Source organism: Pundamilia nyererei, unplaced genomic scaffold, assembly GCF_000239375.1.
Source record: "Pundamilia nyererei isolate P.nyererei 1_Seehausen unplaced genomic scaffold, PunNye1.0 scaffold00052, whole genome shotgun sequence".
NCBI lineage: Eukaryota > Metazoa > Chordata > Actinopteri > Cichliformes > Cichlidae > Pundamilia > Pundamilia nyererei.
In genome coordinates this window covers 3,091,164-3,106,837 of record NW_005187453.1, presented here as the reverse complement: position 1 = coordinate 3,106,837, position 15,674 = coordinate 3,091,164, and the positions used below count along the sequence as shown (strand labels likewise).

The following is a 15,674-nucleotide window of genomic DNA, read 5'->3' as shown; positions in this document are numbered from 1 at the left end:
ATAGGTGATGCACTGCCTCAGTGTGAACACAGACATGACATTTATTCATATTAAAAAAAAATGTGTATATTCTCAGTTCTGCTTTCTCATCTGTAATATTTTCTCCCGCCACCTCATTTCTCTGTAAGCAGCCGATCCTCCACCTCCATCTCATTCATTCTACTGTATCACTCTGATGTCACCGACTATCAGCATGAAATAATATCTGAAAATTGCACCTCAAGTGGATTTTTTTAAAACTACAACACAGACTTTTGCATTGTTTGGTTTGAAATCATTCAACACAGCGATACTATATAATAAATTGGCCGTTTGTCCTGCTTCTCCCCCTCTTGTTTTTTTCTAACTCTGCTTCTCCCCGTCCTCCTCCTCCTCCGACTCTCTCTGTGTCAGATGGAGCAGCCATCCATGGATCAGAAGGGCCATGCCAACGTGCCGTGGATTGTGGAGCCAGGTCAGGAGGCCAAAAGAGGAGTCAACACCAAGTACGAGACCACTATTTTCTAACATACACCCGCCTTGTCCAATCCTGTGTGTGTGTGCCTTTCAGAGGTTGCCCTGTACCGGGGCCCCGCCCCGGAGTTGGGCACGAGCGACGCACGCCGCCGCGCCACCTCACCGGCTGAAAAAATAAAAATAAAAAAATTAAATAAAAAAACCCATCTCGCCCCGCCCCCGATAGCCGAGCCTGTCCACTGCATGATGACGTTTGGCGCTGCGTTGTCTCTCTCTTCTTTCTCCTTGTCTCTTCTTCTCTCTTTTATTTCTGCTCTCCCCCCCTCTCTTTGGCCTGGGCCACATCCTCCTGCCTGCAGGGCTGGCGCATGACCTTTGAACCCAGGGCTGTGGTGCACTTCTGTCTCCACCTGTAGGGGGAATGGTCAGCTCTGTTTTTCCACTTCATGTTTGTCGGTCAGTCAGCAGTCAACCACTCTGTTATTCTGCTTCCAGTTTCTTGTTTTTTTGGTTTCTTTTTCTTCCTGTTTATGGGTGCAACCATTTGGCTTCGTCTCTCTCCTCCTTTTCTCCTCCAACTGCCTCCATCCCTCACTTTACTATTCATTTTAGCCCTTTTGTCCAACTGCCCCTGATAACTTGAACAAGATTTGAAACCAGAGCACTGCTAAGAGGCGAAACAGTGTTTTAGCTGTCTCTGAGCACCGTGTGGGAGCTGACAGTGAGGAGGGATGTTGTCCTAACTTGACAACTGGAGGGAAATTTAGACTTTTTAAACACTTTTTAATCAAAGAGGAGAGCTGAACTTTGGGAGAGGTGATGTAGCACAGTCTAACTTTGACTCAAACTGGTTCATCCAGCAGGCTACTAGAATGTATTTCAACTTTTTGATTCTTTATATCAGATTATTTTTTGGAGATAAACTTGTAAATTTCTTTGACAAACTATATTTTAAACTTGACCTGTGACACAGGAAGATCTAGGTGAACTTTTGCTTTTCTAGCACCTTTTTTCAGCACATGTTTGTGTATATGTTCAGAATTACTTTAATCACGTGGAGTTTTTTTTGTTTTTTTTTTTACCTTGTTTTCATTTTTTTTCCCAGCCCATAAACCTTGTTTTATTTGGGGGAATAAATCTTGTATGTAAAAGGTTTAGCATGTGGCTTGTGAAACGCATGGTGGCCATTTTGGATTTGCTGAGCAGGGGGGCCAGTGGAGAGGCGGGGTGTGAGGGCTCTCTCGATAAGTGATGTCATCTCATTTGCAGGGCAATGCCGGATGCTCATGTCTATTACTGTGGAATGCAAAGAATGTAGCCAGCCCTAAACATGGACCTTGTCACACACACAATGCAAAAAGGACTACAAAGGACCCTCTTGTTCACTTTTCAAAAGGACTACAAACATGGATGCTACTCCACAGTTTAAAGTTGACTACAAAATTTTAACGTCATTCATCCACGTGTTGCTAGACACAGTAAACATCGGACCAACTAATAATTAAACACACACACACACACACACACACACACACTGACAGGACTGCATCTTGACAGACGACCGTCTGCTCTGAATGTACACTTATTTGAAAGCAGCCTCAACTTTCTGCAACTCCAGCAGGATCCGTTTTATGCGCCCAACTGGGAGGCATGACCTTCGAACTTTTTGGCAGGTCAGCATCTCCATGGAGACTGTGAGTATGGTTACAGGGCATGTTTAGGTAATAGACGGCGGGCTGACTAAAGGGCATCACCGGGCATGTGTCAGTGTTGGCATGAGTTCCACGATGTCTGGCTGGCTCTTTTGGTCTTCTTTATTTTATTTCTTTGTTGTTGTTTTTCCTTTAATGTCAGAAAATAATAAAGAGATATATGCACAAGTGTGTAAATGACTAGCTGCAACACGCTCAAGATGCAACGGGTGTCTCATAATGGATGAAGAGCCTATGTGAACAAAGCATCTAGAGTCTAAAAAAAAAAAAAGTATTCTATTCGTATTGCCTGACATTTTAATGTTTAATATGAGAGTATTATATTACCATGAGGATTATGATTATACTTGTGCAATTCTTGTCTACTGTTGTCTTAATGTTACATTATTTTTCTATGATATGCTGAAATGAAAACCTTGGGCCTGAGAATGATGGCAATCCTTTAACAAAAAAAAATAAAAAATAAAATAAAATCCGAAACTAGGCGATCACACTTGTACACAGAGAGCGAATGTCGCAGGTGGCTAGCTAACTTTTAGGTCAGGTCAACTCTCCATCATTTCTCACGGGGCTCTACTCTTATCTAGCAGATGTACTATTTTAAAAACGCAGTATTACTGTATTATTTGGATGAGAAATCATCCAGTTATAAAGTGTACATAGATATTTTGCCAACTCATTGTTCATACATGTAAAAGAAAAGAATAAAGGATTTGCAGCAAATGGCACTGGAAACATGGTACCAAAATAAAGGTTGGACATTTTAAAAAAAAAAAGTGGTAGATTGTAGAGACTGTATTTTGAGTGCAAACTAACATGAATTATTTGGTGTCATCACTGCTGACCAACTAATGTACATAGGCTTGGGCTTCCAGCACACTGATTTTTGTAATTTTGGCCATTATTTATATCCTTGTAAATCACATTAAATAAAATATGACTTGTACAACCATATTTATCCATGGAATGAAGTTGTTATTACATCTTTTTTTTTTCCATTCTCAATCACTGCATAGAAGATCTAATACCAGAGTAAACATAAACATTCCTAGACACACATTATCTGACAATAGTGGCTTATTTTGGTATTGGTTACCACTGTGACTGAGAGCAAAGATGGAGATATTTGAGTAATGTTCCTCTATTGTAGTGTCTGCAACTTTTCAACCTGAATATTTCAATGAAGCTTTAGCTGCAAATCCTACTCTGTTTGTAGTACTAACCCTTGGTGCAGCTTCTGCAGGTGATAAGGATGCATCTCCAAGTATCACAAATCACGTTGCACTGATTCTCATTTGCAAAATGTACTTTTACCATCTGGGTCTTGCCCCATTTCTGCACAACAATCACCATCTCAGAACTTACTTGCGCATTATAGTGTGTGTAATATTTCACATACCTCAAACTGGACCTGCTGCCCAGCTGTGATGTCTGGGACTTCAAAACTTCACCGCTTTCTACCAAGGAAATTGAGAAAGAGAGGAGAATCATTTGTCTCCTCCAGGCTTCAAAGCATTAAGAATCTCTACAAATCTTCTCTTTGTATTCATTCTTAAAGAGCTCTTCTCTTAGTCTTGCTCAACAATTTGAACACAAATTAACACTCATGGGAAAAGCTGTAGTTAATAAATCAGTACAATATTGATTGCAGAGCTCTCAAGAGTTACTTTCTCCTCCACCAGCTTGTTTTTGGTTTGTAGGAAGTTCCTCACAGAATCCTGGTGGATTATTTATACCTTCAGGTGGTGAAAATCACTGAGGTCTCAGGGCAGTCGTGTAAAAGGAGTTAGTGAAAGTGAAAACAATTGTGAATCCACTGGACAGAAAGATGTTGAGACAGTAGTGAAACAGACCAAAAGTTTGTTAAAGTGTACTTTCACCGATAGTTATACTCAGCATCAAGACTGTAGTGAAAAGACATAAGCTGTACTCGAGAAAAAGAACAAAACCCACTGCTGTGCACTACAAACCTCTAATTAGGTGTATACAATTATATATAGGAATTTTTTAGTATACTAAAAACAGATCGCAGATGAGCTCAGAACTGATCAGATGAGCAACTTCCTGCTCTGACACTGAGGTCACTGCAGGGTGAGCAGTTAGCTGCCTCCTCATTAACCAAATCATCGAACTTTACTGCGTGCCTCTTTGCATGTAGAAAAAGCGCACACACACTGACACGACACGTCTGCAGTGAACCATTGCAGCTGCTGTGTATTTGCAGAGAGACTCCCTATTGTAAAGTGTTCACAATATGAAATCATAACGAGCAACAAATCTCTGCATATATAACAGAAGCAATCATTTTCAAAAATGACCGCTCCCCTCTGCTTCCTAATTACATTCACTTCTCAGCTGATTAACCACATTTCATTTGCATTTTTCTGGGTTTCCAACCACTGAATGGGAGGCAGATAGATTGTGACAGGAAGGCAAAGGCCTTTGGCCATTACTGAGTTACCGTTCTGCACATCGTGTCAGAGAAATTTTGCAGTTAAAGCGAAACATGCAGTCTATTTGAGTAAGGTACGTCTCTGAAGTCACACCATGATTTTATCCGATGCCTTTCCTTTTTTGTAAATCTGACACAAAATTGAAGGTGCAAAATGAAGGAATGGAGGTGCATCACATGCTTTCAGGTGAAAAAAATAAAATATTCACCTTATGATACAAACTCACGTTAACATTAGTCTTTCAAAAACAACGAAAAGATGAGAACTGTGCAGTTAACAAAAAAGAAAATCTACATGAAGAGGCTGGTAGGGTTTGGATCTGCAGCTGTTTGCAAAGATCCGCTCTATTGAAGGTGAGTGTATTTCTGATCAAGAAGTACTATTTGAATGAGCCACCTGCTACATTTATATCAAATCATGTAAGTATTCGGTCACTCCATTTCATATCATCGTGGGCCGTCTGCTTGACAATCTCTGATTTGCAAAAATGTTTTATTATTCAAGCTTTATTACAATTTTAGCCTCACAAATAGATTAAATTAAATAGTTATGTGATTTACATTCAACTTTCATGCTGGATTCTGAAAATATTACTAAAAAGTTGTATCACAAACAAATATCAGTAGATGGTGTATCCAAATACAGTCAGCATCACTCCAAATTATTCACAGAAAATTCAGCCTCACTCCCAAACCGTCGCTGCAGATAGCCACCGTTCCCTGAGCTCGCTTCTGCCAGAGGTTTCTTCCTGTTAAAAGGGCGTTTTTCCTTCCCACTGTCACCAAATTACTTGGTCATACGGCATCATCTGATTGTTGCTATTTTCTTTGTTTTCTCTGTATTATTGTAGAGTCTTTACCTTTATAAATATAACGCACGTTGACGGAACTGTTGTTGTCATTTGGCACTATATAAATGAAACTAAAGTGAATGTTTAAACACTGCCTCAGATTTAAATGTGCAAGAAAATAAAAAGCCTCAGAGTCGGTAGATGAGTCTTTTTTAAATATATAAAGCTAAAATTTCACAGTAAACATGATATAATATGTCCAAATTGTAAACCTTGTCAATTTCAGGCAAATCAGAGGTAAAGTAACTTGACTCTGTAGTATGCTAGCTGAAATACTGTCTCTATGTAGAGAGACACTATTTAAAATAAGTGGTAGATTTGATCAGTGTAATTAACTGGCATTTCTTGTGTGCCATCTCCCACATTTTGAGGCTGCAGTAATGTGAAAATTAAACTGCCTTCTCAGTCAGCAAAAGGTGTCTAAAAGTCTTTTTTTTTTTTGCAATTTACAACCTAGAAGCTGTTAGAAGCAGAATAAAATGAGAGTTAATGGGGGATTTTAAGGGATATAAATTGCTTTAAATCCCAACGCTGCATAAATGTTGGTGCTGGCTCAGAAAAAACGTTAAAAATAAACAACGGGATGCTCCATAAATATATAAACAAGGGCTTAGTGCACGGTTTACATCACTGTCAACGTCTTTTACCAACTCATGTAGACGTATGGATGAGTGGATGTGGTTTATTATCTATGAAACTACAGAGGACTGACATTTACAGCAAGTCTGTGAAAGGCTGAACAAGCATTTGCCATGAGCTATAAACCTCAGCGCAAAATGGCTCGCAATCTGTTTGCAGGTTGGACAGTTCAAATCTGCAGCCGAAAGAAGCCGACAGACCGCTGGGCCGTTCTCTGAGATCGGAGGAGAAAGGCGTGGTGCTGTGGCACATTCGTTTGCAGAAGATTTACTGCCAATCTGCAATTTGGTGCATTCTGTTGAAAACTGACAATGCATTATATTGTTTTTATAAAAGGACACTACTGCAGGAGGAGAGTGGGAGTTAATTCAAGATATTATTTCTGGAAGATTATACTAAGAGTGGAGGAAGTGGTGCAGTGGATGCTGTATGCAGGCTTCCCAAATCTCCACTAGCTCAATTTTATTTCTACTGCTGGCAGCGGTGGAGACACTTAACTGAGCACAAAGAGATACAGCGAGGACACAATAATGGGGGAGGACGTGAACACATGGACAAGCATGGCAGGTTTTTTTGCTGTTACGAGAAAATGACCAATAATGGCAAAATGGTTCTATTTGTTGACACCAATTTTTTAAATTTTGTACTGTCTGCAACGAAGTGTTAAGCAGGAAGAGTGCACGCTTTGTTTCAGTGTCTGTGTCAGACTGTGGGACAGGGCCAAAATCCCAGATGGTGTGTTCTTCCCACGGCCACTAACTAAAATGAGAATACTTTAGAAAAACAACTCATGTAACAATCACAATTATATCTGGCATTCGTTAAACAGAGACGGCTTCAAGCAAGATTACGGAGTCATGAATGGAAATGAGGGAGAAAAGAAACAGGTCTGTGTGGACATTTAGATTCAGCTCCTTGGACACACCTGAATCCACCGTTCCATGCCTCTAATATGCAAACAGAACCAAAAAATTGGATTAGTATCTGCCTTGAGAAACTGTTTTACATAAAAGACAATTTGCTTCTTGTGGTAAATGACTGGCTGAGCACAAAACACCTTTTTTGCACCTGTGCAGATTTGCAGCAATACTGGCATTAACATAATGTCCTGGATGAGCTCAACATAGAAATGGGCTTGCTAGAAAGTGTGCAACAGAGAAATCAACTGGTTTTGCAAAAGAGTTGAACAAAAGGTGAATCAACACACATGCACACAGAGAGACACTGCTAAGCAGCAGCTTGTGATGTCAACATGATAAAGCTGGACACAATGAAGAGTGTTGGTCCAAAAAACAAAGAAGCAAAAACCAAACAGACTATGGCCTTCTCTTAACACAGAAACACCCGAGCGAACAACCTGGATTCTCAAAATGAAACAAACACAAACGCAGTGCGGGATTTGACATTGGCATTTGTTGACAAGTTAAAGTTTAATGTACTTATCCAAATAAAAAGCTGATTATCTGAATAGAAATGTACTTTAAAAAAATCTTTGAAATACAGACCTCAGGAGAAACATGGAAGCTACAGGCTAGCATGGTAAAAGCTCTTCTTAGTGACTTATGACACAATTTTAACCAAACTAAACTGCGAAGGGAACCACTGCAGAACCTTTTGTAACAGACCTAATCTACTTAAACCACCTTCGAACAGCTGAACATGCATATTATGAACAAGCTGACAATGGAAAAGTTGCTATGACTAAAGCTAAAGCTAGGCAGAGTCAGAGCTAGCCTCCAGTTTAATCTTTTTTCTTTTTTTTTTAAATGAAAATAAAATTTTATATTTAAGAAATGAAAAGGTTTTGTAAATGTAATCTTCACCTCAATATTTATTATGCACTCATTTACACAACTATGGGCAAAACAGAATGCCCTTTCCTGACATATAATTTGACCTGGACTACACCTGAAATATGAGGTAACTGACGTAAGCAGTTGTGTAGACTGCTAACTTTCTTAATTGTATTATTATTCTGCCGTCTACCTAATATCTGTAAAAATTAAAAAATGTATCATGAAATTTATAATTTCTTTGATTTCAAGGACTTTTAATGTAAAATTTTACGTTCCTCTTCACCATCTGCACTGCAGACTTCTCCCACAACTCCACCCAGTGCTTCCTGCAGAAGTTCTCTGACGACTCTGCAATAAGGAGTACAGAGAACTGACCCAAGGCTTTGTGGACTGGTGCCAGCAGAACTACCTCCGCAGGCACCGACTTCCGCAGGCACAAACATCCTCCACTGCAACCACTGAACATCCAAGGTATGGACATTGAGACTGTAGACAGCTACAGGTACCTTGGTGCGGAGACTCAGGTCTTTTGGAGTGAATGGCCCACTCCTGAAGACCTTCTATGACTCTGTGGTGGCCTCAGACATCTTTTATGGTTTGGTCTGCTGGGGTGGTAACATCTCTGCCGGGGACAGGAAGAGACTGAACAGGCTGATCCGCAGGGCCAGCTCTGTTCTAGGATGCCCTCTGGACCCAGTGGAGGTGGTGAGTGACAGGAGAATGGTGGCTAAGCTGTCATCCCTGTTGGACAACATCTCCCACTGAGCAGCTCCTTCAGTGGCAGGCTGCAGCACCCACGACGTGGGACGGAGAGATTTCGCAGGTCTTTCCTCCCCACTGCTGTCAGACTCCACAACAAAGACTTCAACTGATCAAACACACACATCCACACATGTGCAATAGCAATAACACTAAGTGCAATACTCTTTTCTGGCATCGTTGTATTATACTCAATTGTATATAGCATTTGTATTCTATTTTATTCGATTGTATATAGTATTTTATTCTATCTTATTGATATCTTATTCCAGTGTTTTTCTCTTATTTTTCTATGCAACTTTGCACTGTCCACTGCAGTAACAAAACACATTTCCCACACGTGGGACTAATAAAGGTTATCTTATCTTATGTTTATCCATCTATTTAGACTTAAATTTACCTTAAAAAGCAGCATCAGTCTTATATTTTGCTTGGCCTGATTGACTGATGAAAAGGCAAGTATGACTGAGAACAATCCATCTATGGGCCTGATTCAATACATACATAATACACATTTTCCCCTAGCAACCGATGGTTTAATTATGTCGATTATGGTGGATAACTCTTGAGCATTGTGCTTATGATGTCACATGAGAAATCTCAACACGCTGGTGGAAACCCTGCATTCTTAACTTGGCCCAAAGACAGAAGTCAAACTATCTACAAAGGTGGACAGTTGGAAAGGAGAGATGAAGGCTTTGTCTGACAACACAAAGCCTGTGAATTGGAAAGGTTTCCCAAAGAAAGACATGAAATACCCCTGAAAATAGGGGACTATATAAACTATAAAAAGCAGTTAATGCAATACTTTGTGAAATCCCCTGAATTAAAGATGAAAGTCTGCATTTCAATCACATCGTGCCTGTTTGATTTCACATCCAATGTTGTGGTGTACAAAGGCAAAATTACAAAAATCAAAAGCAGTGGTCAAATACTTACCAAGCTGACTACACAAATCTAAGATAAAGCAAGAACCTCATCATGCAGCCTAAAAAGTAAAATACAAGATATGGTTTATCATCTGTACTACAGCTCAAAGACTAAGGCTCTGCATACTGAACTTTTTGAAACAGAGTTGAAGCATGACCTGATTAGTGGTGGTGGAGATGAAGGAAAATAATTTTAGATGTGCATCAACTTTGTATTCAGTTAAATGTTTACATTTGTTTAAAAGCCAGCACCAGACAAACTAAATCTGTGTTTGTTTGCTGGAATCTCCTCAGAGTGCTGAATGGGGCAGAGGGTAAGCATGTAGGTTAAGTGCTACTGCAAAATGAGATTTGACAGCACTGCAAAAAGGCTCAGAGGAAGTATTTTACATAACAATTTTCTACAACTGGATGAAGAACGGAAATGTTTCATGCAAGGTAGGTGGTTTTTAAAGCATGTGGGAGACCTACCCTGAAGAGCACAAAAAATACAACTGGCATGACTGCGATAAGAGCCGACAGGCTCTCGTTGACGTTACGGCCTGCCTTACTTATCCGAGTCTGATGTCTACTCCCAAAACACCTTAAACTTATGTCGGGGTGGGCTCCTAGTAAGTTGTTAGGCAGCTGATGATGATTTTGTGACACCAAACCATCACAGAAAGCTTCTTATGTCACCTTTCTTATGCCCCAAAATGGTAAAGCAGAGATCACAAACATACCTTTTGCACAATAAAGAATTTAGAGAAACAGACGTTAATATGAAAGAAAGATGATCAGAGGTTTAAGCTGCACTAGAAAAGCTTTTTATATAAGAGTCTACTCATCTGTTTGGCCTCAATTAAAGTGGAGCGGCAACAGAGAAGAAGAAATCAAACTTGTAATTCTATCCAATTTTCCAAAAGACAGCTGAAGCCTTGGAATCGCTTTAGATAATCTTTGAAATACATTTTTAGACAAAATGAGAGCTGTGGATTTTCCAGCTTTCACTTTTATTGGAAGGCCCATCGGAAAGGGACGTCATAATGGTTAGCATGGAGACAAGGAATGTTTGGGCAAATACTGGCACCAGATTATTGTTTCTAGAGACTTTTAAAAATAGCAAACATTGCATCATTTACATACAGACCCTAAGCCCAAAGGGGATTATCTTAGCATACCAGGTTGAAAATAGGGTCTGCTCATAAACTCCTAACCCAGCTGTTTCTTAATGAACAAAAGTGGGGTGCAGTAGCATCTCATGGCCTTACTGTTGCCACAGGGAGACAAACTGGTATTTATCAAGAACACCGTCAGTGAAACTACTTCATGCACAAGAGTTTGGTATTCACAAGTACACTAAAGACGATGACATACAGTTTTTATCTGAATGGGTCATAGATAGCTATAGACAGACCTCCGTGGTTAAATTTGACTTTGAAGCTACACCTATCATCACATATGGGTACACAACACCAGCAGACAGGCATTAAAAAAATAATAAAATAAATAAAACAATAGACATCACATAGTCGACTCCCCTGCAACCTTTATAGCCTCATTTTATTATATTTTGTAACCTGGTTTAGTTTGCATTGAGGTCTGCACCCTATGTCTAATAATACTACTTCATACTGAGAGTGCCAAATGCAGAATGGCTCACAAAAGGATTTTTAAAATGCACGCTGGTCGAATATTGTTTGAACCAATCATTTTCATTGCAGCCTGACCCAAGCCTGTTAACTTTGATTTCAATCTCACAGAAAGGTACCTGAACCATGCAGGTTATCCCACTTCTTATTAAACTTATTTTTTTCCTCAACTCCATACACATCCAGTATGTGTAAGAAACAGCCTCTGCAGGAGTTGAGAACATACCCAGTCAATATGAATATGCCAACTCAAGGGCAGAGAGCAGCCAGTGATCTTCTGGGCTGTGTTGATGACCCTCTGCAGTACTTTCCTGTCCGCAGCTGAGCACCCTGCGTACTATGTTGTTAGGATGCTCTCTATGGTGGCTCTGTAAAATGTCACCAGCAGCCTCTCCTCCAGGTTGTTCCTCCTGAGCACTCTCAGAAAGTGGAGACGCTGCTGGGCCTTTTTTTTTTACCACCGCCGTGGTATTACTTGTATTCATAAGAACAAATATAACATAACACCTTCCATTATGCTCTGTTAAAACGTACACTTGTCTCAACCTTCTGTTCTGCTTAATTGATTAGTGGAGGCGGTCATTAAACCACTAATAAGTACACTCAGTATTGTGTTTCTAGTTCTCAGTCCAATGCTGTTAAACAACTTTAAGGGCAAGTATCTGCTGAACACTCAGAGTCGCTGACGCATAAAGATGTTATATTCAAAGACAAACTCCTCAGAGCACTTAAGCAAAATTAAGCCATCTGCTATCTTAAATTGTTAAATCCCATAAAAGGAGTATCAGGCGAGTGACAAACCTTAATGACTTCCATCCCCTCTCAATCCTCCAAAACAACACACGTACAAAGCCTGTGTGCATGTTTCTGTCTTCAGGGGGTTTGTTTTCATTATTTTATAATAAAAATAAAATCTCATAAGAAAATAACCAGATAAAGTGCACATAAGCACAGATGCAGAGTTTTCCTGAGGCTACACAGACTACAAACCCAGCGCTCATCAGCCTGCTCCTGTCACTCTGCTCCAGATCTGTCTGCCTTTATTTGAGCTCTGCAGCAGCAACACTAATTGACTGGGACAACCAATGATTAATGCTAAATGTTGCGAGAAAGTTAGAACAAGTAAATCTGGTCATTTCTTCCTTAGAAAACCAAGTTATGCACGGCTAAGCTTGTTTGTTTTGTGTCAAACTGAAAAGGTAGCCAAGACAACAATGAAGACCAGAAGCCGGATGATTTTATAATGTAATTTTTATGGGACAGACCACATGTGGTCTGGTGCTTCTCATTCCCTGCTAGTTTAATTATGGTTTAAAATTTCACTATGTTAATTTTGTTTTGTTTTTTTTCTACAATTTTGTGCAAGTAGGGCTGGGCAAAGCATAAAGTAAGGCTATGTTAAGGTTCAGGACATTTTGGTGCCTCTAATAAATCTGTTGTATTGTTTTGCCACTGATACTGAAGCTCAGATACTGCCTTGGCACTAATATAAAACAAAACCCCATCAAACACAAAGCACCGTGTCAGTTTACACAAATTCAGTAATCAGAGCTCAAGTGTAGCACAAAATAAATACTGTAAAATACGACCTGCTGGTAAATGGAGTTGGAAAAAGAGTGAGAAGATAAAAGTAACACCAATAAAGAATTGCAAATAAGAGAAAGGGAGATAAAAAAAGAACAGAAAACAACTCTGGGTAGTGATGTGAGATGAAGAGAGACTCTTTGGATCCAAAATTTAGGACAAGAAAGGAAAATCTGCCTCACAACCTAACAGCCACAGACAGCAGCTCTCTCTCAGCTGTAACCCAGAAAAACAAAATTCATCTTCAATACCACCAACCAGCTCCACGGAAAAGTTTGCTGTGATGACGGCTTTAGCCTCTCATGTTCTAAATGTCATTTAAAAATACAATTCTGCGACATTTCTAAGAAATTCTCTTGAAAGCTTTTAGTGTGCCCATAATCAGTCGAGTCAGTCGAGTCAGAGCCTCTTAAGGCATCGTAATGAAACGCTACCAGGAAAATAAGTGTACCATGTACAGACAGACAGCATTTGGCACAGGTGTCCAAACTCTTTGTGTGAAGAGAATAGGACATCGGTGGTAGATCTGCCAGTTCTGATGTTCCCTGGAGAACACCAACTGAGCTACACAGTGCAGCGCTGTGAGCACAGGTTCCACTAAAGGACAACTGGAACATATGGTTACCCTCATAGAGTCTGTTTCTAACAGTTTGGTTGGGAACATAAACATTAATAGCCTGCTGGAGGTCACTTTGTAGGGCTATCACAGTATTCCTTCTGTTTCTCCTTACACAGAGGAGCAGATACTGGTTTCGATGCCAAGTTGAGACCCTTCTACGGCTCTGTCCAGCTCTCCTCATGCCCATCTCTTGGTATCTCTATGACACTCTTGAGACTGAACAGAGACAAATAAAACCTCCTTCCGACAAAATGCCTATGGATGTGCCGGGCTACCTGTACCTGAAAGGGCTGCAGGTAACAACCCAAAGCTACGCAGAGTGTTAAGGACGGGTGAAATTGATACACAGTGGTTTTATACAATTTTTACACTGATGATCGAGTCTTCCCTTACGTTTGTTAAAAAGCGTAAATATTTTACGGTGAATGAGTCTATAAAGAAGCCATCAAACTGAATTGTTATCAGACAACAAAAAGCAGACGCACACAGACTGTATCTGAAGTTGCCATTGCAGTATCTAATGAGATTGCAGCAATTTAACCATCAAAACTGTTACTCAACTGCAGAAGACCCTGTATTGCATGAGGCAGCATCAAGCCAACTCAGATTTCTCCATTAGCCATGAAAGAACAAATCTGCCACAAAGTCTCTTTGGTAAAACTTACCAGTGTATTGCTAGCTGATGAACACAATACTCCGTCGTGATACTAGAGGCACAGCTGCCAGTGTGGTTCACAAAGACTGAGACAAAGATAGAGGCAAAAAGTGCTGATAACTTAATACAAGGAAGCTAACTCAAAGACGAGAATGAATGAAGGTAAATACAATTCAATCACACAGTTAGTGATTCCGTGACACTACACTTTGCTAGGGAAAAATGTTCATTCCTTGAGCAGTTGGTGAAGGTTGCTGCTAGTCGCTAGGTAAAACCGTTTGCTATTGCTGCACCAAAAATCTCCTTGCGATTGCTTTGGTTCTAGGAGATTGCTATTAAAGACACCAACTTGTCTGCAAATACTCACCATATGCTCACCAAGCTGTAGTGAAATCATTAAATGCACACAAACTGGAGATAAATCCTCCAAAATAAAAGTTTACCCGTTTGACAAATGTTGGTTGAGCCCTAAGGTATAAATGCTTAATAGTGGCAAGTGGTTGCAGAGAAGTTAGCTTCTTTCATGCAAACTATGGACCACTATGGCAATCCGAGATAGTGACCAAAGCAATTATGAGGCGGTTTTTCGTGCAACATCTTCTTTGCAACCAATTTCCCAGTGACAGGTAGCAGTCACTCGCCAGTAAGTTTGAGAATGTATATTTTTTTACTCAGTGACAGGTGATTGCTAGGGGGCTGCTGACTGGTCTCTTGGTCTGTGGGACGGAGTTATACTCTACTGAAATTATAAATACTATTCTCTTCACCTGTCAGTGTGTTATCTGTGTAAATTAAACATTTATAGGGCTACAACTTCTCTTTTTAATGCATAAATTACATTTTGGACTTACTTTGAGTAACTGAACCTATCCAAGTATCTGATTGTAGGTATAAAACATTTTTAAACATCCCACCAAACTCTTTATGTAACTTACTATACAGAGCTTAAGGAGGTCAGATTTTATGTGGGAGTTGGATTTTAAGTGCAGTTTTGTCTATCTGTCCCTGAGATGACACACATGTTGTAAAACACTGGGGATTGTAAATTGGGACCTTATAATCTGATCAGTGTACCATATGCATATTCCAGCCATAATGCTGGTAAGATAAAACTGACTGTTGCAGCACTCTGCCTTAAGAGGCTTTTAAAACTGCTGCTTAACTTCTGTTGGCGTGTACTTTCCCAGCTGCCATGAATTTTGTTCATGGGTGCAAAACAAGATTCAAGGCATTAAAGAGTAGACTGGGGTATTTAAAAAAACAAAAAAAACCTGTGTGCATGTTCAGGGCTTATTTTCTGGGAGCACTATCCCAAAAGCTGCTCCGTTGACTGTTTGAATGATCCCTGCATTATAATTCAAGACATCTGGGCTAAACTACATGTGGTGACAGGAGACTGACTCGACAGGGACAAATGGCCTGTCAAGCAAGGTGGTTTATCTGCTACCTGAGCACGTTGAATGTCTGGTCATTTTATGGTTATGTTGCTAAGCAGAAATGCTTAGCCTGTGGTGCATCATCCATGGGCTGGTTGAAGTAGAAATGAGTAACACAGTGAACTTTTTCACAAGGCAAGTAGATCATAAATGTC

General features: G+C 40.0%; 1 protein-coding gene and 1 long non-coding RNA gene across 2 annotated transcripts in view; one reads left to right on the top strand and one right to left on the bottom strand.

Moving 5' to 3' along the window:
• anks1b (ankyrin repeat and sterile alpha motif domain containing 1B) overlaps positions 1–3,135 on the top strand; it is a 167,465-nt gene extending 164,330 nt beyond the window's left edge. Inside the window, exons 23-24 of the mRNA XM_013910926.1 lie at positions 394–485; positions 1,726–3,135. Of these exons, the coding sequence (XP_013766380.1) occupies positions 394–485; positions 1,726–1,774 (141 nt within the window). The 3' untranslated portion in view covers positions 1,775–3,135. The remainder of the gene's footprint in view (positions 1–393; positions 486–1,725) is intronic.
• The window catches only part of LOC102200390 (uncharacterized), a 39,661-nt gene that overhangs the window by 16,680 nt on the left and 7,307 nt on the right, over positions 1–15,674 (bottom strand). The window contains exon 2 of the long non-coding RNA XR_311739.1: positions 3,568–3,625. This is a non-coding gene — a long non-coding RNA (uncharacterized LOC102200390). The remainder of the gene's footprint in view (positions 1–3,567; positions 3,626–15,674) is intronic.